This window comes from Fusarium pseudograminearum, chromosome 1 (assembly GCF_000303195.2).
Source record: "Fusarium pseudograminearum CS3096 chromosome 1, whole genome shotgun sequence".
Taxonomy (NCBI): Eukaryota; Fungi; Ascomycota; class Sordariomycetes; order Hypocreales; family Nectriaceae; genus Fusarium; species Fusarium pseudograminearum.
The window spans coordinates 321587-344778 of record NC_031951.1 but is presented as its reverse complement, the minus strand read 5'-3'; the positions used below and the strand labels follow the sequence as shown (position 1 = coordinate 344778).

Here is a 23192-nt window from a genome sequence, read left to right as displayed (position 1 = left end):
GGCTTGCCGAGGTACTTATGTTTACTGATTTATATCGGCTCGGCGCATCTCTCCCGTGTTACGTCTCATTTGGAACATCAACTCGGAGAGATGAGCCATACCTTAGAGACCATAGTGATTTAAATGCGTCTACCGTCTCTTGTCTGTCGAAGTGTCCATTGCACTTCAAGATCATCTTTCTCAACTGAAACAAATTTCAATCCCTCTATCACAATGGCTGATTATTACGAAGCGTCAAGTAACGACATCGAGCAGATCATCTTCCCGATGTTTGAATGTGGAACCGAGGAAGCCCAGTTCCACATCAAGAATTCCCCCGACAATCCATTTCAACGATTTCACGTCATACAAAGAATCGGTCATGGCGTTAGTATACAATGCAATTTGGTCGATGTTGTTCACGGCGCTATATCAGCAGATAGCGATTACTGGGCAACAATCTTAGTCTTCCAGTTCAGATTCGACCCTGAGAAGAATGCACGTCGTATCGCTGGAGCCAATATTATCTTGAGCTTCGATTCTGCAGAAGTCCATGGAAGAATTCCAGAAGTCGACTCTATCTCTTTTGACGGAAGCTACAGCTTTTCACCCAGCAATGCATCCGTCACTACTACCAAAAGCGGAGAAGGGGGTATTGGCGCCAGCTTTGGGGCCAATGTTAACACGTCTCTTAAATGGGAGAGGACTCTTGGTCATGAGAAAAGCTATGCTGCCAGTATGAGTGGTAGAAAACTTGTGGATGGCAATGTTGGCCCAACACGAATTGCTCAATGGAGTTTACTGGAAAACGACAATCAGAAGAAAGGTGTCCCTGCTTCAATCCAACTTGCTGTTCGAGTAAAGAGGATGGACGAAGCCGAGTTTTCATGCCGTGTCACTCTGACTTGCAAAGCGGACAAATGGACCGCTATGAGAAACTTCTTTGGTGGATCACCCAAAGACGACCCTATTTTGCTAAAACCTACAAAGCCATCTGACAATAGGCTCATGGATTACGATGTTGAAGAGCTGGGAGCGGTCGACTTGGATCAACTGGGTGCAGTTGTTCCAACAAAAATGTTACGAGACGCGCAACATATGCCTATTTGAGATTATTTTATGAAACAGCAATGTATACCTGAGAATAAATTCTTCTTTTTTTTACTATTGACCTTTGGTTATACTACGTACGAACATCACTTTTGCTCACCAAGAAGGACAACTCGCCAACCATACCTGAGAATAGTACATTGGATCCTGTTTGCGCTAATCTGTGATGTGCCAAATACGGCGAGACCTTTTGTTAGCGCTTTGATGATGTGATGAAACTGCAATCTGGTTTGGATCCATGATCATTCGTTGCCAGGCGAGCATTGAAAGACAATCCATCTGTCAGCACTTGAACAAAGACTTGGTGCTCACTGGCAGGAGTGCCAGTCTATGAGATACACTGGAAGGCTACATCCCTGTTCTAGTCAAGATGAAAAGTGGCCGACTGCAGCTGAAACCTCACAGTGGACAGGTAAATCGTCCAATGAACGATATTCTCCAGCCGGAGTAATACGGTGTCCGTGATACAAAGCAATGTTCCTCGAGATGACTACAGGTGAGACCAGAGCCAGCTGCATCAAGCCGCTTAGTCCAACCACTGCTACTGATGTTGATTATTACCGCTTGTCACATTGCTGACTTTTGAGTACACCGAAGTACCAACTCCATGCCTAAGCCTGATGTTATTATTCCATTTCCCGAAATTGACACTCTGTTTTTGACATTGTGCTATCTTCGCTCAAGGAAAAAAGAGGCTCTTTTCCATGTCGGATACAGACAAAGGCGAAATGGTCTCTTCAGCCCACCCTGAGATTATTGATGAAGTCCCCATGAGTGCTTTATTGGAGAAGAGCATTGACGAACAGTCAGCTAGTCAAGGCAATTCTGAAGATGATCTTTCTGAAGTAGAATCAGAAATATCTGATATAGAAACGTTCAAAGATCTGCCTGCCGACTCAGAATCAAGCAAGTCACTTCTGAGCCGCCCTTTTGGACTGAGTAGACCATGGGGGTTTTCGAATTACGATGACCATGAGTGAGTGAAGAGTATTCGGGCCATTGTGTCTTACTAACTTGGAGACAGTGTCATTACGGTCCATGGGCTTCGTGATGACCATAACACGGCATGGATAGCGCAAAATGGAACACCTTGGCTGAGGGATCAGCTCTTTGATGAACTTTCCATTCGACAACTAGACTATCTCTACGCTACTGATGAGACGTCCGAGATCTTTGGACCAGAAGGAATAAATCTGGAAGCCAAGAATCTTCTCCGCTTGTATTGCCAGCGCAGGCAGAGTCTACCGGATGTAAGTTCGTAACGCAACAAAGTTTGATCTATAGATAAATAACTTTTCTCGCTGCTAGATAGAGGTTAACCGGCCGATTATCTGGATTTGTCATGACATCGGCGGTACAATTGTCAAACAGGTAAGCTCTGGGGGAACAAAGAGTCACGTGTGAAGAACTCATCTTTTTTTTAGGTTCTCATGGAAGCAGCTAAAGCTGTAATGCCAGATGACTATGAAGACGTTGTAGCTTGGGAATTAGCCAAAAAGACCCATCACCAAATAGCCATGCTTTCTAGCACTATTGTAAATTGAATATCCCCACTATCAACATACGAGATAACAGAGCCACTAATATCGATGTGTAGATATTTCTTGGTTGCCCGCACAAATCCGAGTCTCTCGACGTACTCAAAGACGAAGTGCTCAATCTCATGAGCTTACCTGGCCCGGAAGTCACGAACGGTAGACTTGCCAAAGTCAATAACATTGCTAAGCAGGTTGACAAAATCAATGTCAATTTTCTCAACTCTAGATTCTTCCACCGTCTAACATGTATCAACGCCATGCATCTAGTGGATATCCCAGAAGAGGGAAGCGAAGACGGACCAAGAGACGAGCTGATAGTGGTACCTGCCTCGCCATTCAGCCGATACACAATGACAGCATTTAGCATAATGGAGACGCAGAATCACTTCCGCTTAAAAGACATCGACCATTCCAGCTTGGTAAGAGGTAACGACAAGCCCAGTTCGAATTACAATTGGGTATCGTGGCTATCTATACGTCTTCAGGATCACCTTTACCGTGCGTTATCCTCACTACTATCTCGTTAATGAAAACTGACTGAGATCAAATCAGCCCTAAGAGTCGATCAGTGCCTAATACGCTCTCAAATGGCCCTTCTGACTACCGTATCAACTATGAGAACTCCCATAATACACATGGACCCCAGAAAAGCGGGACGTCTTCCGTTCTTAGATTGGATAACTAGACAAAACGTATACCAAGACCTTTATAAGAACACAGGCCCTCAACTACTACATATCCAAGCCACTGGGCAAGACCCATCACGAACATCAATGTTATCACAGTATCTTTACGTTAGAAACGAATACGACAATGCTCCAATATGGGGCAATGGACCAAAGGGGCAATCTTTCTATTTCGAATTCATCAAATCTGATCACAGATACAATAACATTAGGTCCATGCTTCTCACTTTCATTGCCCATGCGTCTTGGCATTATTCAGTAGGGTTGAATCTTTACCATACCAACAAAATAATGACACAGATGGAAAACTACCATTCTTGGTCACTACCGCAGCTTTTCCAAGCCTATTCCAATTTTCGTTCGTGGACAAACGCCGCAAGTCTTGTCATATTCTTGGCGTGCTTCGATAATTGTATCGACGATGATCGACACTGGTTCTTAGCCGCACTCAAAGAGGATCAAGCCCGTGGCGACATCAACTACCGTGTAATCATCACGACAACCGGCCCGGACGAGATATGCAAGAACTTCATCGACGATTCAAATGTAATTTCACTCGAAGACTGTCCAGTGCCGATACTTGGATACAATGTTGATGAGAAAGGCATTGGTGCACATGGCCTCAAAGTGGCTCTGGAACACACAATTAAAAGGCGCCCAGTTTTGAGGGCACTTGAAGAGACGCTTTCAAGAATATTAGATGAGTGCCAGGGTGCACCTCATCTGGGATATGTGATACTACAATGGCTGAGTAATTTCGGCCGTGGAGTTTCTGTGGCCATGATCACTGCCACAGTAGAAAGACTGAGACCAGTGACGGAAGGGAACTTGGTCGGTATTTTCCTCATGCTACCAAGTCAAGAAAGACGCGCATGGGCACTTCGGGTATACTACTGGGTGAAATACGCCAAAGAGCCATTGACTGTCAAGGCCTTGGGACAGTCTCTAGCATTATCCAAGGACCCAGAAGACATCAGCACGGCGTTAATGGAATGTGACGACGAGCACATCACCCACCAACTTCAAGCTTGTTTTTCGGGCATTATCGTTGTTGATCGCGGCGAAGTCAAGTTCTCTCATGATTCATTTTATCACGCAATCGTGCCCACTTTCGATGGCAGGGAATTTGAACAGCCATCATATGTTCATGGATTGATTGCCAAGTCATGTTTAGAATACATGATGCAAGATTGTATGCAACAGCAATACAGCAGACTCTCTGCCGACAATTACGGGGGTGATGACCTCAAGTCCCCACTGGATATCTCAGAAAGAGACCTACTTGAGTACGCCGTTCAGTTTTGGGTTCATCATTATCAACTTGCAGAAGGCCATAAGCCTTTCGACCTGGCCTTGACATTCTTTCGCACCAAGAGATTCCGGGACAGATGGGCTGAGGCTGCTTATCTACTTTCAAATCCATTCACACGAATACAACGGAGTTATCGATCCCCTCTTCCCCTTATGGCCAGCGTTGGGTTGGACGACGTTGTCTCCTCGCAGATTCAATTGGATAAGAGTACACACTTTTTCCAACAAGATGTATGGCTTGCAATTACCGAGGCAGCAAGAAATAATCATCAAAGTATTGTCATCGGTCTTTTGACCCTCGCTGATGCCGATGAAGCTAGTTTGAAGGACGCTGTAGCTTGGGCTGCCACCACGCAGAACGAAGACATTATGACTGAACTACTTCACCAAGTGGATTCTTTGGAGAGATTTGAATGGACTCAATCACTCCTATCTTGCGCGGCCGTCACTGGGTCCAAGGGTCTGGCCATGGCCATAGCCAAAGCTGGGTTTGACCTGAACAGTGTGGATGATGAGACCGGCCAGACAGCCCTTCATGCAGCAATTCTATGGGGCAAAAGAGCGGTAGTAGGACAGCTCCTGAGCTCGAATATTGATCTTTCGATTCTCGATCACAGAGACATGACACCGATGGAGCTCGCTGTAGAGATGGCTGATCCGGAGATTGTGCAGATGCTTCTTGATAGAGGCGCCAGAGTGGATCAAGTAACAAAATATGAAGAACTTCTCACAACGTGGGCTGCTGAATTGGGCCACCACGTGGTTCTTGAGAGACTCATCTTGACTGGATTATATCTCGAAATGGAGGATACCGATGACTGGAAAGCTGAGGCTATTATACGAGCTGCACAGAATCTACGGAAGCAATGCGTTCTGGTGCTTCTAAAGCAAGGTGCAACCCCTCTCGCTCAGTCGATCGATGGAAGCCTTCTTTACCAGTGTTGCACTAACCGTGACACCCTCGACATCTGTCGCATCCTTTTGGAGCGAGGAGCAGATGCAAATGAGTCCTACTCAGATAAGGAAATGATTCTCATCGCAAGCCTCAGATCTGACAACATAGAAATAGTTCCCTTGCTAATCGACCACGGTGCAAGGATCGATGCTCTGGATCCATGGGAAGATGGGGACAGTAGAACCCCATTATCATTCGCTGCTGCCAATTGCTCAATCGAAATGATAGAGTTTCTGTTAGACAAGGGTGCGGACGTGAACTACGGACCTGAAGGCGCCTGTCCGGCTCTATTCAACGCTGCATTAAGACAATTCAACCCAAAGAAACTTGAGATACTCTTGGGAAGGGGTGCCAAAGTTGACTGGAGAAGATATGATGGCTGGCAGGCTCTTCACGCTGCTTACGACGCACCGAAATCTGTCCAAGTTCTGCTAAAGCACGGAGCTGATGTCAACGCAATGTGTGACAAGGGAACTTTGACTATGATGGCGGCACAATGGGGACACAAGAAAACTCTAGAAGTTTTGGTCATGAACCAACAGTCACGGCCAGACCTTGATGCGAAATTCACCTACTATCCAGATCACAGGGATTATGGAACTACTGCCGTCCGACTTGCAGTCGGTGGTGGCCACTATCACTGCGCTAGCTTTTTGCTGGAATCTGGCGCTTCTCTCGACGAGGAGATAAAGGATGTAAAATTTCTCATGGTACATGCATCCGTATCCAGGGGCATGCCACGAGAGCAACGCCAACAATTTGTCAAGTTGATAGAAAAATGTTTCGAACTTGGAATAAAGGCCAGTACCCTAGATGAAGAATACAATACGGCACTTCATCGCATCAGCCGTGACACACCAGCATCATTCGTCTCAATAGTTCTTGGCAGGGGAGCTCCGCTAGACAACACAAACACAGATGGTTGGACTCCACTTGCAGTCGCTCTTAGGAAACGAAATCTCCCAGTAGCCAAGCTGCTGCTATCCAGAGGTGCCCGAGCAGATATACACAGTTCTAGTTTTGGCAGTCTGCTCCATGTGGCCTGTAATTGGGAATCTTATGGGAGCTGGCCAACGCCTGCCCAAACACTACCAGTACTTAGGCTTCTCATTCAACGAAAAGCGAATCCTGAAGTCTCTGGACCTGCACCCGAAAGCGAGTCACTTCTTTACACAACATTGAGGTGGATAACTGTCGAAAGCGTTTGCGAGATGGCAAGTCGCTACCTGATTGAAGAGGCCCAAGCAGATGTCAATTTTGGAGGCCCGAATAACAAGTATCCCCTAATTGCTGCTGTCTGCATGATACGTCCAAGATTGGTTCAATATCTGATCCGACGTGGAGCTGATGTGGAAGTTGTGGGTGACCAAGGTCTCAAGCCATGCCATCATTCTGCTATGCGCCTTGGGAGAAATAGTAGCATGCTAAGACTTTTAACCAAATCTGGCGTCGACTTGGAGGCCAGGGATCTATTTGATCGAACTCCATTGCATTTTGCATCAAGCAGTGGTGATTGGTCCAGTACACGGCGACTTATAAGACAGTTACCACTGGACTTTGATGTTGACATCAAAGACTCAGATGGGTGGACGCCCCTCATGTGGGCGTGTCGATCTGGACACTCTGAGGATATCATTCGAAGACTCATTCAAGATTATGGGGCAGATATTTGGACGGTCAGCAACGATGGTCAATGGTCACCACTGAAATTGGCCAACTTTGCAGATTACCAAAGAGATTTGACAATGATGCTAGAACCACCCGAGGATAAAATGGAACGAATCATCGAGAATGCGTCCAAGCAAGTCTGGGACGCATCCTTCCACTTGATACACTCAGGGAAGCACGACCATTATATATATTGCAAAGGTTGTATGGTTGTCAGTAAGCCCAACCCATTCAATTACCAATCATTGCTAATCAAACATATGAACGAAGCCTATAATAGGGCCAATTTACACTTGTGTCGAATGTGGGGATTCATTCCAACTGTGTTTCAAATGTTTTCCATATAGGAAACGAATGCATGACCCGACTCATGAGCTGAAGGAACTGGCAAACATATGGGGTGTGATCGAGGAGGGCAATGAACAATCAGATTCCAGTGATGAGGTTGATGATGCTGAAGATGACGAAGATGAGGAGGATGAGGTCGGAACAGAAGAAGACGATGAAGAATCTAGCACTGGTTAATTTACTAATAAAGGTATCATTTTTTGCACAGAGCTCATGTATAATCGGCATACTGAATATTCGAAATTGTCACCAGAAGCAGTTTATTAACTTCTCATCGACTACAACCTTGTTAATCCAACTTGACCAACCCGGCAAAAATGAATATCATATGCGACATGGGTATTCTCTCTGTTATCATGGCTAGTTATCCCGCATACGTAGCAAGGGATAAAAAGCCGTCCCATCCTCTCCGTCGCGTCGCATTGTATTGTCCAAGGTCAGCAATTTTCCGTGCTTTGGGTCAACTCAATGGAGCCAAGTGTTAACCTTGAAACGAAGTGGATGCACTGTAATACTTATCATTGGCGAATGTCTTGCTGACGCTATGATTTATGATGGAAACCTTATACTCAGGTCTTGCTGACGCGTATCATGATTCGACGAGGTCTGACCTGAGGGTGACAGCATAGACCGAGTTCCTGTCGTTTTTAACGTTATTGGCCTCATCATCGGCCCAGACTTCCTAAAGGGACGAATATCCGATTGCGAATGCTACAGCCACAGCTTACGTTGGCCAGAAGTCGCTGCACGGAGATGCTGAATGGCTAGACTTCGGATACTACATAATGTGCGATGACACAATGGTCGACCGTTATTGAGGAGGACTATATATCAGTGAGTCATGCCCGTCAATCGACACCCTTTATCTATCCACAACACTTATCATGACTACCTACCCAACCTACGCTGACCAAAAAGAATGGAAAGAAATCCAAGCTTTCCTTCCCAAACGTCTTCACTTCACGCCAGATCACTCTCCAACTGAAGAAGTGTGGCATCACCGTGGCCATGCCCTTCATCTTGATCGATGGCGCAACCCTTCCGCTGAAGTCCGGCTGATCATGCATCACGGAATGGGCACAAACGGTCGCATGATGTCCATGCTTCTCGGCGTGCCTCTTCATGAAGCTGGCTTTGAACTCGTCGCCATCGACATGCCCGGCTACGGCTGCACTGTCCCTGCCAAGAACTACGTGTGGGACTTTGATGACTGGGTCAAAATCTCAAGCGAATTTGTCGACCACGAGTATGAGAATGATAAACGACCAATTGCGCTGTATGGGCTCAGCGCAGGTGGAGGACTTACCTTCCACTCCGCAGGTTTGAATGGCAAAGTCAAGGGTATCATTGGCATGTGTTTCATGGACATGCGCATCCAATCTGTCGTAGACGCAGCCTGTCGAAACCTCCTGATGAGTCGCGTCGGCGCCCCAAGCAGCGGTTTCATGACCAGTATCGGTCTGGGCTCGCTATCGATGCCCATGTGGCTGACAGGCAGGATGTCAGCGCTAGTCAACAATCCACAAGCCCTGCAAGCATGCTACAGGGACAACACATCCGCGAACGCGTGGGTGACTATGAAGTTTCTGGCTTCGTTCACTTCTTACAAACCGGCCAAGGAACCAGCCGAGTTTGATGTCTGTCCTATTCTTTGGACGCAGCCTGCTGAGGACAAATGGACGCCACTGTGGGTGTCGGAGGCGTTTTTGAAGGGTGTCACCAAGGTTCCTGTCAAAACGGTCATGTTGGAGGGTGCGGGACATTATCCACTTGAAGATCCAGGGCTGAAGCAGATGAGCGAGGCTATTGTCTCGTTTCTGAAAGATATTGGAGCGAACTCTTAATGCGTTTTCTTGTCTATGCGTTATTCTAAAGTATTGTGCATCCGGGTCCTATATCTGTTTCTGTTTCTATCGTCGAGCTCTCCTCCAGGTTCTCTTCCCTTTGTAATAACAATATCTTAGTCTTTTGGTTTCTCTTCTCAACATTATCAAATTGACCACGAATTCTCTCAACATCTTCAAAGTAATGCAACCCGATGAAGTCAGTCTGATACTCCAACAGCAACAACTCGACCTCTGCATATCTATAGTCTTCCATGGATGCCAGCGCCATGGTCAGAGGGGTCGAGACAGAAGCCGCAGCTATCGGTCGGTTAGAGCTGGCATCTTTAGCTAGCTCAATAATCTCGTCGACATAGCATTTAGCCTCTCCAATAAGAGCGGGATCGTCATCGTAGACGCGTATAATTCTGTTCAGCGTTGTACCCATTGTGAGCATCGCTGCATTTGCGCTATGGAAACGTATTCCGAGTCGTCTTTGTTGCGATGTAGAGCTCAATTCTCTAGCCCGAGCAACTGCTCTGCTCGCTATTTGCATAAGTCGCGGATGTTCTAATCGCAGAACGGCGTAGTGGCAGCGTATCTGGTAAAGATACTTTTCAGTATCGCGGAGGAAGAAAGACATTTCTGCCATAGTTCCCATATCCAGAGACGCAAAAGACATGCCGTCGCCAGACTTGAGAGGCCGAGCACCATCGCTAAATATGGAGAATGCTTGCCAGAACCATGGACCCGGTTGTATGTTGGGGTTGTTGAAGCTTTCGAGGACCTGTTGTATTCTGAGCATCATAAACATGTAAGATATTGAGGGTCAAACTTACCACTGCAGCGAAAATGGTCGTCATGAATGGACGATCTGCTGGGTCGACAGAAGACTGTTGGACAGTATTTTGAATTAAATGCCCAAGCGCTTCATAGTGCTTTGTGTATCCAGAACAGTGACCTAGCCATTCCTTCGGCATGTCAGTGACAGGAATTCACTAACAGTATAATGAGAACTCACTTGACAAATGGCAACCAAGTATATGGCACACATATTATCCTTCGTGTTGGCTTGCACAGGGTCGTTCATAGTTTCTCTCAACGTCTTCAGGGCAAAGACATATCGACCTAGCGCATCAACCTTTGACAACGTTCTGTTCTGCAGCGTTCCGAATCCCGCGATGAAAGCACTGATAGCTGCATCGAGTGACTTGCTGGAGCCGACATGTCGCGGAAGATCCACCACAAAGCAACCAAAGGTCGAGATGTCAAAAGCTGGATCGTCGAGGTTGAGAATATGCACTAGATTTCCAGATATCAAGGTCTTTTCATTACTTAATACTGAAACTGGCGCCGGATTACGTCTGGTGACGGCCACAGTCTTTGAACTCTTCTTCGCTGCTTGCAGGTTTTCTGATTTGAACACGAATCGCTTCACTCCACTTCCACTACAGGGTACCTTGAGACGCGCACATCGAGAACATGTTGGTTTAGCTTGATCGCACTGGATATATCACTTGTGAGCTGAGTACAGGGTAGTAAAGAAGTGGAAGCAATGGTTTACCTTTTTCTTTTGTCTACGGCATGCGTCGCATCCTCTCGCACTTGGAACACCAGCCATGACGTTGTTTGAATTAAGTTTGTAAGCGAGATTGAATGTCTGAGCAAGTGAGCAATGAGGAAACCTGGCACAATTTTAACCAATCAAGTGGGCTTAGTGAGACGTGGCTATGCTAATTCTGAGACAAACCAAACAACACTGTTCTGCAAAAGCGAGAGCTTGGGTTGTCATCAGTGTGTAGGGTAACAAGTATGTTTATATAATCACGAAGAGACTTGTCACACAAGATATGCTGTATATGAGCATAGCTGAGGCTGTGAAGTTACATCCAGCTGAGTTAAGTCAAGAAAGATGTCAGATACATTGTGGCAATTTAGCCTAAGCCACACGCAATTTAATAACTCTCCGACTGAAGCCTTACTTGGATGTCCAATGATAATAAATTAAAGTTCGCCGAAAGATTCCACTTAGTCTGTCTCTCGACGCTTCCCCCTTGATTTGACAAGCGAGATTCTAAACGCGCGAAGACATCGTATTCGCTCAAAGACGAATCAAAGCGTCAACTCATGAGAACGTGAGCGGCACTGCCTTGAGCTAGACCACATTGAGTGACCCTTGGCGTTAGTCTCACGATCTTTGGTGGAACATCGTCTTGTTAATCATGTGGATCTTGAGCATGATGACACTTTTAATCTGGGGGGATTCAGAGTGACAGACTCCAATAATGAACTTACTGTTAATTCCCCGGTGTTCTTCTAGCCCCATATGCTTGGGAATACGGTACATGGTATAAGTTTGTGGTGTTGAGTAATCCGATAATCCATCGACAAGGATCATCGTCCGACTAACTCCTTAGCATGGTCAATCCACTTCATGCTTCAACACGATCTGATAGGACCGAGCGTGCAGCCGACGAATGTGAATTCCAAAAAGAATTGTTCCATCTGTATATGTGGATAATACGATGAAGCATAGCCCCATAGGAGCTCCGGCATCATCGCACTTGATCTACCAGTCACGTCTAGACATTAGTGCTAGCTTCCGAATCCTTCACAAAATGCCCCTGTTGACTCGCCAAGCTTTATGAACAATGTTTGATCATGCCAAGACGCCTTAGTCTCCGGTTTAAAATATCAATAATGCTAACTCTTCTTGTTTCCCTTCCCCCCTTTGTGTCTTTTCGTCGTGACAACTATGACTGTTATCCCAGCTTAATCCAATCTTTAGGACCTAGCTGTCCTCCACTCGGGCCCTTGTTAACTTTGCAATGACAGCGGTACAAGCTTCTGATGGAAAACTGTCTCATTTATGATGTCACTCCTTAAACAAGTTGACCCAGTGGTGGGCTCAGCAGCGGGAGCAATACTTTTCACGACCCTTACACAATATTATCCAGCAAGGAGACTAGAGCTGTGCTCTGAAATAGTCTGTTGGGCTATTCTTCCCATTATTTTTAAGCATTTTACATCATATGGTTCGAACCCGACACTTCCGGTAGGACATTCACACGACGCGAAGAAACAAGAACGCACAACATACCACACAAAAATATCTCAATGGCTTGTCGCTGCTGGTATTGCCGCAGCTGCGTTTTATAGAGCGGAGACTAATGTTATTGGCTTTTATGTAAGACTGCTTGCCACTTGTGCTGATATTCGCTAACTTGGTCATAGCCTGCTCTGACGCCTCTATTAATTGCAGTATACGCATACTTCTCATCTCAAACAAAATATTCTGATCCTCAAATACAATCTCCTCTTACTAACACAGTATGGGGGGCTGCATTGACAGCCATTCCCACAGTCCTGTCACTATCAAATGGAGATCTATTCAGATCTCTCGTATCCATCATCTTGTTGGTATCTCTACTTGTCATCTATAGCCTCCTCGCCCCTGGATACAAATTTAGATTGCCGTCTGTAGACATCGCGACATGTATCGAGGAGATATCCTTTCGAACAGCATGTCTACTTGTAGTTTCTATCGCTGCACAGATACTCATCCTTGGACCACCGACTAGTGACATTGTCACTGTGCTGCTATCGGGTTCCTTTAAGGCTGCGGCGTGGTTTTTCACTATACAGACTGTATGGGCCTTTTCCACTACTGTTACGAAGTTAGCTAATGCAAATAGGCAAACCAAACCTCTTGGTCTATTGCTCCAATTGTGGGAACATTTGCGATAGCGTGCACGAGAGATCCCTCATCTCAAACATCTCAACTACAAGCCATCTCTCACGTTTTCGTGTCAGCTGTCTCTCTCTTTCAAACCACACAGTTTCTACCCAAACAAACCAGGGGAAAGTCGGTAATATGGCTATTCCTATCGGCATCTATTTTTCCTTTTGTTTTCAACGAATACATGATTCATCAAGCCCAGAACGCAGCAATCCAGACTTTTGGAGATGCACAACCTCATCCTGCCGAGATCCTTGCTGGACGTGCGATGGAAAAGTTCAAAACTATGGCGAGAAACCAGTCCGATACGTATGAAGCTGCTGTAGCTGAGTACAAACGCCGATACCACATCGATCCTCCACCAGGCTTCAAAGACTGGTTTCAGTTTGCCCGACACCACGAATCCCCTATCATCGACGAATTCGACATGATTTCTAGCTCTATATCCCCCTTTCTGAAGCTCAGTGGCCAAGACGTAGCCGAAGCTATGAATCAGTTGTATAAAACTTCACGAAGTGAAGTCTGGTTTTGCGAGTTTGTAGGCAGGACATCTGAAATGAAATGCAAGCATCCCCATCGCTCTTATGACAGACATTATAGTCTCCTGTTTAACAGACTTCTGCACAACCTTCCTGGAGTCCTTCCAAACGTCAAGCTTCTCATCAATCATTTCGATGAGCCCCGAATGATGATTCCATTAGCGAAGGGTGATGGAGAGAAACACCTTACACTTACGAATATGGCACAACAGCCCACATGGGACATTTTGACGAAGTCCTGTTCAGCCACGAAAGTAAGGACTAATGAAAGGATACATGGTCTGCCCTTTGTTCAAGATCATCTAGTCAATTCAGATCTATGCAAACACCCCGAGTATAAACATCTGCAAGGGGCTTTTGTAAGCCCCCAAACATTCCCTCTCATTGAGGGCTTAGTACCAGTTCTATCAACCGGCGCGTATTCGACTATGGGCGACATCCTTTTCCCAAGCCCAGCTTATATCGAAAAGGAATTCCAATACGACAGTAGTCGTGACATGCTATGGTCAAAGAAGAAGGACAATCTTTACTGGAGAGGTTCAACAACTGGAGGTCACGCACACGATGGTCGATGGAGAGATTTTCAACGACAGAGATTTGTTGGAATGACCCAGAATCTGGGACATCAGAAACATTCTTACATGCGAAAAGAAGACGATTCAATCACCACTGTTGAATCAGGACTCCTGAACGGACGACTATTCGATGTTGGCTTTACGAGGATCTTCCAATGCGATAAGAAATTTTGCAGGGATCAAAGCACATATTTCGACGTCAAATCTTGGGCAGACAAGGATAAGGCGTTTGGATCAAAACTTGCGTTTGATCTCGACGGGAACGGTATAAGCGGGCGATACTACAAGCTATTGTCGTCAAATTGTCTCCCATTGAAACAGACTCTCCTGCGAGAGTGGCATGACGAGAGGTTGATGCCCTGGGTGCATTATATCCCTGTCAGCCAAAGTCTGAAAGAGCTACCGGAACTTGTCACCTACTTGACCACGACTGAGAGAGGACAGAGGTTGGCTGCAGATATTGCAAATAGAGGAAAGGAGTGGATGGGTAAAGCAATACGGGAGGTTGATATGACTGTTTATTTATATAGGTTATTACTGGAACTTGCTAGGCTTCAGGATCCAGAGCGAGAGGCGTTTTGAATTGACTTGCGCAAGTAATGAGAACTGTCTAGATTTTAGACAAGCAATTTTACCATGTAGACAGTATCTACATCTACCACGTCTAAACCCAAGCATTTACCATGACAGCGTGAAACACGAGCCATCATGGAAGAATTCTCCGCTCGCTTTGCTGCTGTCATTACCACATCCCTATGCTCCGGTGTCCCTTCCAACACTCCCACCTCGCAGGTGCCACGCAAGCCTTTATTGCAGGTAGACAGCACGTTATCACCGGCTTCGTTGATGACTTCTAGTACTGTCTTGTCCTCGGTAATGTGTAAAGTACGTCCACTCTTGGCCATCAAGATATTGAATGCGGTATTTGAGCTGCTAAGTGGACTAACAGGATTGGCAAATCGTTCCACATGGACTGTTCCTAGCGGTGCATGGCTCATGCTCTCCTCGACAGCTGTAAGTAAGCCTTGTGGGCCACAACAGTAAACGCGTAGACCATTGGGATCCTCGGCCTGGAGGAGTTTGGCAAGCTCCAGCCGAGCCTCGCGCTACTTTGGCGTTTGACCCTTTCTGGAGGTGCCTTTTCCATCAACAAATATATGATGAGTGCCCGGTGCAATAGTACCATCTGCCAGTTTCATCTTGGCGCTGATTATCTCTCTTTTGTCGCTTGGGTTGTACCTAGAAGTATGGACGGGGCTGGAGCCATCAGCAGGACAGCTGTAAGATAGAAATACGTCAGCATCAATTCCTTCAGTACTCATAACTGGGCGTTGAAAAAACTTACTTGATCAGAACTGCCTTCACATCTTGTCCCGTCCTCTATAATATCTCAAGGTTAGAGGACGAACATTGAGAGGAATTTCAGGCTTGTTTGTCGCGTCTAACGCTCACGTACCTCTTTAGCGCCATTGTTCTTGTAGGTTTCCACAGCAGATCTCCATTGTGGCTCAAGCTTCTCGATTGGGTATCCAATGATTCGTTTTATAGCGTGAGCAGCAGCTGAGGTGGTAAAGAATCGGCGAGACATTGTGAACCGGATCTTGTGTATGCGGACAGATGTTGAAATGAAAGAGATTGATCTGATTTGTGATTTGGAAATAAGTTTGAGTCATATGTTGAGCATTGATATCTTGACAGTGATTCATAGAACTGGCAGGTATAGACTGTGGTCAGTAGGTATGGTGCAGTGTTCACATCAAATAAGTCCAACTCTCCTGCCGTACACACGCAGATCGATACACATCACTGTACACTGAGAAAACATAAAAATAAGCGCCCTGACCTAATTTGGTGCGAAATGATTGTTACATTGTGTAATACTATGCTTAGCTGAGTAGAAACTCATGGAATTGGCCGGCATTATAGATACAAAGGTCAATTAGTCGAGCAGCAGATAAATAAATTTCATATAGGTGATCAAATGTAAGGGATAGCTCAATATCCACTGTGCTCTTTAAGTCTAGACGTATTCTTTCACAGAAGTCAAGGATTTCAAGGTTAGTACCTACCTTCGCGCGCCAGGGGGGCTGTGGGACATGGTCTGGGCCATGATGACACGGCTCAACACGGTGTCATTGATCAAATTGATGAATGCCGCTAGACCACTGGCCAGGTGATCTTGCTGCTGTTGAAATTGAATCTGTTATCTTGGTATATAGAAGGTAGCTGCGAGGGAAGTTGCAAAGGTAGGTCTAGTTGGGCCGGGTCAATGTCAGGTCTTGAGACCGTGTTAGGGCCCTGTTGACCCTCTGTAAGCTGTTGACCGTAATCACTATTTTGAGTAGGGAAACAGGAAATTAGGGTCCTTTTCAACATCATGATATAGCCCGTCATAATGACCTTGAATTATCAGTCTTCAATATAGATCTGGCCAATAGACCAGGGGGATAAGGTTTTCATCTAAGCATCATGACTCCAATGCCCTTACACATGACCTGCCCTGCCCTAACATAAGGGTTAAATGGGCATAAAATGCACTGTTCACTTGCTTCCATCCGGTTTTTTTCCTCTTCCCTCCACCTACATTAACACATCGCAAAACCACATAACATAACACAACAACCGCAAAACAACCACCACCTAGCTAATAGACTGTCAGGTCCCTTGCCAATACCCTCTTCAAGCTTGTATTACCCTGATACCCTTGTATATCTACTGTCTACAAAGGGAGGGAGTGCGCTGGTAAGTAGGTAGTTGTTGGATCTGTTTGAGAAGAATAAGGATGGCATTGGAGGCGTTTTTTCATGTGGAGATAACTCCATCTTTTAGTTTGTATAAGATGTCCATTAATTATTATCTGTATTATCGAGCATACGCTATCATAAACGTGTTCTTATATGACTTGCTTGTCCGGTATAAACCAAGTCCGTGCTTCGCGATTACTGTGCTTTTTCATGAGGTCGAAGACCATTACTGCGGCTTATGGGGGGTCAACAAGGGCAAGGGTAAGGTGAATCATGGTTATAGCTGCCACAAAACATTGCTGACAGGTTGATACGTAACGCAAGCGATTGTAAACATATCCTATTAGAATAAGACTGGTATTTAGGTCTGTAAAAGTATGAGCATGCAGAAGCTTTAACATATGTGCATCGTCTTGTTGAGCGTTGGGTATCACGTGCAACATCATGTGACTACATCACGCATATGTATCTGTAGCTCTTGATTCACCCATCAATATCACCTCCTAATACTTCAACTAGCTTTGTTTAGACAAACTATACATTGAGCCGTCTAGTTATGGTGAAGTGAGACTTTGAACTAGGCTGCAAATGCGTTATTAAATAAATATGGTAGTCAAGTGTAATCAGGCGATTGATGAGTGTTTCTCTGGTCTTGAATACAAGAAGAGGTTCATTTTGACAAATAATATAATGACAAGGTCTAGGTCCGAGGCCAGTACCAATACATGTTCGACCCCTCAACATCAGCCAACGGATTACCTTCCGCATCTCCAGCTCTTCCAAACTGCTCATCAAACCCAAGTTTCACATAGAATTCATCCGTTCCGTGAGCAGCAACCAACGAAGCGCAAACGCCTTCAGCCTGCGCCTTCTCAATTCCCCATTGCGCCAGTCTCTTACCCACCCCTTTTCCCTGAAAATCCGGATGCACTGCTAATGCCGAAAGGTACCAGGACTCAGCTCGCTTGCCACTCCAGATGTGTTCAAAGTATGGGTACGTCCGCTCGATGATGTCTTCGTTTTCCGGGTCAGCGGCTCGGTTGGGCCAGATTCGGGCATGCATATTCATAGCGAGTGATGATAGCGGTTTGAGGAGATTTCCTACAATGGAGAATTAGCTTCGATGGAGGAACCGGTATGGAAAGTAGTATACACACGGGGATCAAGATATGAGCATTCGAGTTTCTTTCCTCCGTCTCCCAAGCGTTCCCACTGCGCAATGCCAGCAATGACATCCTTCCCGCTTTTATTCTTGGCCATCGCAACGATACATCGCCAGCGGTAATCCCAGAAGCTGACACGCGCCCGCCGTAGCCAGTAAAGATCTGGATCATCTGGGTATTTTTCTCGATGAGGATGGATCAGATCGCCGAAGAGATTGTCATTCCAAAACGCCTTTGACATGACACGAGCGACTTCTGGGAGTTCAAAATAGGTTGCATCTCGTAAGGCAATCTGAGACATGGCTCATGAGTCTCAAATCAAGTGTCGGATTGTTGGTGGCAATGATTGACAAGTCGTATGCGGAGTACAGAGCCCAGGTTCTTATAGCTCAGTGCCACCTACTCCCAAACACAGCATGCTCGTTTGCACGCTTGTCCCAATTCGTTGCCATTGGTCTAGATTCACATCTTACGACATGGAATTTAATTTCGCTCATTTATGGGAACGGAAAAGCGAGGTAGACGTGCTGTCAGGGATCTTTCTCCAGGATTAGCAGGTGCTTCATTCCTGGACTTCTCCACACCACTCTCACCTGTGAGTCCAGCCAACAAACAATTCATGGCCACTCATTTAGGTCGCATAAACAGCCACCGCCATATTTCTGCAGGAGGGGCTTCTAGAAGCTGAAGAATCGTGGACACGGGACTCGAAATATCGGCAAAATCTTCTCCTGCGCGACTTTGAGCGGACAGCGATTAATTGTGCTAACCTATAATCCAAACATTTCACCGATATTTGTGCTAGACATAATCATGATAGTTATAAATGTCAATTATATTGTTGAGCAGTCCGAGTGGCTCCCTAGAAGCATCTAACTCCTAAATAATGGCCCAACCTCGCTATTCTTGCGACAAGGTTCATTTCCTTTACTGTTCAAGCTTACGAACGTAGGCCACAGGCCCTTCATAACGATGTCTTCCACGAAACACGTAGTAAACCACAGAGAAAATAGCGACACCAGCATACATTACGATACTCCAGTTCATCTCAGATGGTGTCGGGTTCGGATTGCCAGGCATAAAGGCAAGCACGAAGACTACCACCAAGAAAACCTCTGAAGCGATGTTGATAGCCAGACCCCATCTGCCTAGGCTGAACTTGGAAGGGAGGAGAGCGCTCTTGGTGCATCGTCTCCATATCATGCAACCGATGGAGACGATATAACTGGACAAGACACCCGTCGTGCCCAGCGAGGTGATGGAGTTGAGTGCGACTGAGGAACCAATGTTGAGGAGAGATAAGAGACTTGATGTGATGAATGTTACAATGATTGCGTTGAGGGGGACATCGTATCCAGTCGGTACACGGGAGAACCACGTGTCGAATGGAACAGCGTGGTCTCTGGCGAAGGCATAAAGTTGGCGAGATGCCGTAGCAACCATTGTCAAGTTGGAAAACACCGTCATGGCAATGATGAAAGTCGACATGGCTGTGGCGCTGGCGACGGATTGTGTAGAGTTGAGAAACACTTGCATGAACGGCTGACCAGTGGGCGAGGATATAACTTCGCCCAAATCGCCGATGCAAAAACAATATGTGATGACCATGATCCATCCAAAAAGACCATTGACGAAAGTTGTCAAGATCATGGCTTTTGGGAGTGTACTGCTAGCATCTCGGAGCTCCTCTGACATGTGAACAGCAGCATCTCCACCGAGCAGGGGTAGGATGCCAGCAAGGATGCCCACAAGCGCTGAACCCCCGAGACTTCCCCAATCACCTCCATCGTTGAACCGTGTAAACACGTCTTTCGCATTGGCTCTTGGGGATAGAACCCAGAGAGTGACAAGGATGCCGAAAAAGGCAAATATATGAATGACTAGAACGATCGATTCGATCAAGGGAAGCTTTCTAGCGAGGAGAGTATTGAAGACAACGGTAAAGGCGGCCACGGCTATGGCAAGCAGTGTTCCGTGCCATGGATGAGGGATGTAGGTTGGGTTGTTGAGGATGATGAGGCCTTGGATTTGGGTCCCGGCGATGAAGGCTGATGATGCGCATGCTACTTGCCAGCCAAGGACACACATCCAGCCCATGAGGTAGCTGGTGAGCTTTTGGTATTTCGGTGGTGCGAATTCGGATACCCAGTGGTATTGTCCTCCGGTCGTTGGGGCCCTGTAATCGGTATGAGTTAGCGATGTTGAGGTTTGGGAGACTGGTACGTACATTGAGGCCATCTCGGCCATTGAAGTGTTGACGAGAAGGAAGCCAATCCAGCAGATGAAGAACATCCAGATCAAACCAGCTGTGTCGCCATTGACGAGACCAATTGTTGATACACTACATAAAGATCATTAGCAATTGACTACCGAGTGTTAGACGGACAAGATGTACCTCAGAGAGAACTCCCATGAACACATGAGGATCATAGAGAACCCAAAGATGGAGAGGAAGCGAAAGTTTCTCTGTTGACAAGTCAGCACGTCGATAGGACGGTGTCGAGATGGAATCACAAACCCTCAAATCCTGCATTTTACCCAGCCGATACATGTCGGCGCGATCGGCCGGGGTGCCTTTCTTGTCGTCGACATTGTCGCTGTCGCTAAAATTGATGGCATCGTTTACCTCGAACGACTTTTTGTCTCGTGTGTTGGTCATATTCATGCCAGATTCAAAGTATGCGATAACAAGCAGTAGCAAAGGAGAAGTGAATGTTGAGATCGAAAAAAAAAGGAGAGAGAAGACTGCGGGAAATAAAGATCGAGACAAACATGCATGCTACCTCCGACAGTTTCCTCATTGGCATGCCGAGCCTTGATCAGTCGCATCCTGGTTCAACTGATCTGATGTTTGATGCATGATGTGACAGGGGTCACGTCCTCTCCCTTGAGCCTAGACCAAGCGGGATCACCACCCTCCTCGTGCCGTCCCGAATTTTGATGGGTTTAGCTCTCTTGTTGGTCCATCCTTAACCTTAAAGTTATCTCCGATGACAAGAGCAGGTTTTTTGCCTCTAACAATTGACTTTGATTCGAGCCTGGGCCGTTATTGTGCACCGTCTTTTGCTAACGAATTGAAGTTTATCCAATCTAGGGTTGTTTCACAGCAACCAACAGTCCACTGACTCCGAATTCCATTACTTGAAGGATTCTGGATGGATTCGTATGTCAATAGAGCCAACAGCCAAATCTCACCGCCATCTTTGATCTGCTATTGGTCACTCGTCAAGCCTTGCCTAGGATCATCTGGTATGACAAGACCTTATTCAGACCCAAATCGGGGACGTGGCGCTTCCCCACTATCGATTTCTATTGAGGTACGAACTGGGAAATGTTTGCTGCGACTGAGACCTTGGCATTGTGATATTTCCCTGTATCCGTATCTGTCTCACATCGTTGTTACTCGCTTTACCGATCTCCGATAAGACGAGATCTAGGCGAAATGCCGAGTCCGAAATTAATGTTTGGTGATTTCGCTGCCGAGTCCTACCCGTGAAGCCGCGAAGTCATCACCAACAGACGTCGTCTTTTCTTGTAGCCTATTTGAGCCACCGAGATGCAATCAGATGTCAATAGACATTGTCTCGTCCTTGAAGAAGAACTTGGGTCCCACATTTGATCGCATTGTCATGTTTTCATTTTTGACTTGTTATTTTCTGAATTCTTCACCATGGAGGGGAACGAGTCAAATCGCCTTTCTCCCCTTTCTCCCCTTACTCCCGATGATCACGCCGGGAAACTATGGATAGTGACAATCCTATCGCTGATCTACACGCTGCATGTGGCTATGGCGAGAGTATACATCAAATATCGCATGCTGGGAGTAGACGACGCGCTGTATGGCGTGGCTGTTGTGAGTATCAACCTGTCAACAGATCATCTTGCGACACATCGGTTATTAACCGAACGGCCACTTTACAGCTTCTGCATTTGGGCCAATCGGTAGCCATGTTTGTAGGTTTGTGCAATGGTCTTGGCAAGAAGAATTCCATCACAACACCAGAGCAATGGATTGTATCGTCAAAGGTTAGCTTCACTTGTTCTCATCATTCCTCATCTGACTCACCAAACTCCAGTGCCTTGTTGCATCGACCGTCTTTTTTATCATGACCCTGACTTTCGCCAAATGCTCGGTACTGGCTCTCATCCGACGAATTATATACTGCAGGCCTGGGAAGAGCGAGCCGTTTTGCATTGGACTCATGGTCATCACCGTTCTATGGGGCGTTGCATCGAGTGTATCATTCCTCATCAACTGCAATCCTGGTAGTGTGTTGACTGTCGAAAACCTCGAGCAATGTCCGCATCAGGTACGAAACCTCTCATTTAGTATCCACAAATCTAACAAGACTCTCACGACAGACATCCCGTTGGCTATCTATAGCATCGCTCGATATAGTGACAGAACTCCTCACACTCGCCCTCATCGTTCAATTGGTATGGTCAGTAAACATTGGCCATAGTCGAAAGTGGCAAGTAGTTGCCGCATTTTCATTCCGTCTACCTCTTATTGGTCTATCAGGCGTTCACGTGGCATACGCAAACAAGTTTCCATTATCCGATGAGCCGCAATTCGCTGTTACGAAAGCTCTTCTATGGCAACAAATCATGGTCTCATGGTCTCTTCTATCCGCTACCTCGCCGAACCTCAAGAGCTTCATGTCATCTTTTAATATTGGCTGGGGCTTCCCTGTTGCGTTTGATGAGACCAACCTCGACCCCTCGGATCCGCTTGCGCTTCAGGAGCTAGGGAAAGTTAGTTGTCCGGCAGTCACTACATCGACTCTATCCTCAGTTGCTTCGGTTGCTAGTAGTGGACGACCGGGTAATTGGAGGCCCGATGTAATCGCTCATCAGGCAACTATAACACACGAGAGTGACAGAACGTCTTTGGATGATATAACTGAGGAGGAGATATCTCGGACAGGAAGTCACGAGATGATTATCAACAAGGAAGTGACATGGAATGTCACATACGAGGACAGCAGGTGTTAGACTGGAATCAAAATGGAGT

General features: G+C 46.2%; 9 protein-coding genes across 9 annotated transcripts, besides 2 other annotated features; 5 read left to right on the top strand and 4 right to left on the bottom strand.

Annotated features, from left to right (window-relative positions):
* Positions 1 to 213: 213 nt before the first annotated feature.
* On the top strand, positions 214 to 1089 carry FPSE_10058 (uncharacterized protein; the record flags this gene model as incomplete). The annotated part of the gene is made up of 1 exon (XM_009263175.1): positions 214 to 1089. One exon carries the CDS (start codon positions 214 to 216, stop codon positions 1087 to 1089), a length of 876 nt encoding a protein of 291 aa, XP_009261450.1.
* Positions 1090 to 1563: 474 nt separating this feature from the next.
* FPSE_10059 (uncharacterized protein) lies at positions 1564 to 7772 on the top strand (the record flags this gene model as incomplete). The annotated part of the gene is made up of 9 exons (XM_009263176.1): positions 1564 to 1585; positions 1774 to 2065; positions 2114 to 2339; positions 2398 to 2460; positions 2514 to 2624; positions 2687 to 3046; positions 3113 to 3125; positions 3372 to 7463; positions 7528 to 7772. 9 exons carry the CDS (start codon positions 1564 to 1566, stop codon positions 7770 to 7772), a joined length of 5424 nt encoding a protein of 1807 aa, XP_009261451.1.
* Positions 7685 to 7729: a microsatellite.
* A 707-nt stretch (positions 7773 to 8479) lies between the features above and the next one.
* FPSE_10060 (uncharacterized protein) lies at positions 8480 to 9439 on the top strand (the record flags this gene model as incomplete). The annotated part of the gene is made up of 1 exon (XM_009263177.1): positions 8480 to 9439. The coding sequence occupies one exon, from the start codon at positions 8480 to 8482 to the stop codon at positions 9437 to 9439; it is 960 nt and encodes a 319-aa protein (XP_009261452.1).
* A 25-nt stretch (positions 9440 to 9464) lies between these two features.
* On the bottom strand, positions 9465 to 11039 carry FPSE_10061 (uncharacterized protein; the record flags this gene model as incomplete). The annotated part of the gene is made up of 4 exons (XM_009263178.1): positions 9465 to 10205; positions 10258 to 10389; positions 10440 to 10922; positions 10983 to 11039. The coding sequence occupies 4 exons, from the start codon at positions 11037 to 11039 to the stop codon at positions 9465 to 9467; spliced, it is 1413 nt and encodes a 470-aa protein (XP_009261453.1).
* A 2302-nt stretch (positions 11040 to 13341) lies between these two features.
* Positions 13342 to 14853, top strand: FPSE_10062 (uncharacterized protein; the record flags this gene model as incomplete). Its single annotated transcript, XM_009263179.1, has 1 exon — positions 13342 to 14853. The coding sequence occupies one exon, from the start codon at positions 13342 to 13344 to the stop codon at positions 14851 to 14853; it is 1512 nt and encodes a 503-aa protein (XP_009261454.1).
* A 524-nt stretch (positions 14854 to 15377) lies between these two features.
* Positions 15378 to 15859, bottom strand: FPSE_10063 (uncharacterized protein; the record flags this gene model as incomplete). The annotated part of the gene is made up of 3 exons (XM_009263180.1): positions 15378 to 15549; positions 15617 to 15651; positions 15728 to 15859. The coding sequence occupies 3 exons, from the start codon at positions 15857 to 15859 to the stop codon at positions 15378 to 15380; spliced, it is 339 nt and encodes a 112-aa protein (XP_009261455.1).
* A 999-nt stretch (positions 15860 to 16858) lies between these two features.
* Positions 16859 to 16905: a microsatellite.
* Positions 16906 to 17715: 810 nt separating this feature from the next.
* Positions 17716 to 18479, bottom strand: FPSE_10064 (uncharacterized protein; the record flags this gene model as incomplete). Its single annotated transcript, XM_009263181.1, has 2 exons — positions 17716 to 18116; positions 18173 to 18479. The coding sequence occupies 2 exons, from the start codon at positions 18477 to 18479 to the stop codon at positions 17716 to 17718; spliced, it is 708 nt and encodes a 235-aa protein (XP_009261456.1).
* A 626-nt stretch (positions 18480 to 19105) lies between these two features.
* Positions 19106 to 20837, bottom strand: FPSE_10065 (uncharacterized protein; the record flags this gene model as incomplete). The annotated part of the gene is made up of 4 exons (XM_009263182.1): positions 19106 to 20354; positions 20406 to 20519; positions 20574 to 20644; positions 20697 to 20837. 4 exons carry the CDS (start codon positions 20835 to 20837, stop codon positions 19106 to 19108), a joined length of 1575 nt encoding a protein of 524 aa, XP_009261457.1.
* Positions 20838 to 21848: 1011 nt separating this feature from the next.
* On the top strand, positions 21849 to 23173 carry FPSE_10066 (uncharacterized protein; the record flags this gene model as incomplete). The annotated part of the gene is made up of 4 exons (XM_009263183.1): positions 21849 to 22031; positions 22100 to 22204; positions 22255 to 22488; positions 22541 to 23173. 4 exons carry the CDS (start codon positions 21849 to 21851, stop codon positions 23171 to 23173), a joined length of 1155 nt encoding a protein of 384 aa, XP_009261458.1.
* Between the last annotated feature and the right edge of the window lie 19 nt (positions 23174 to 23192).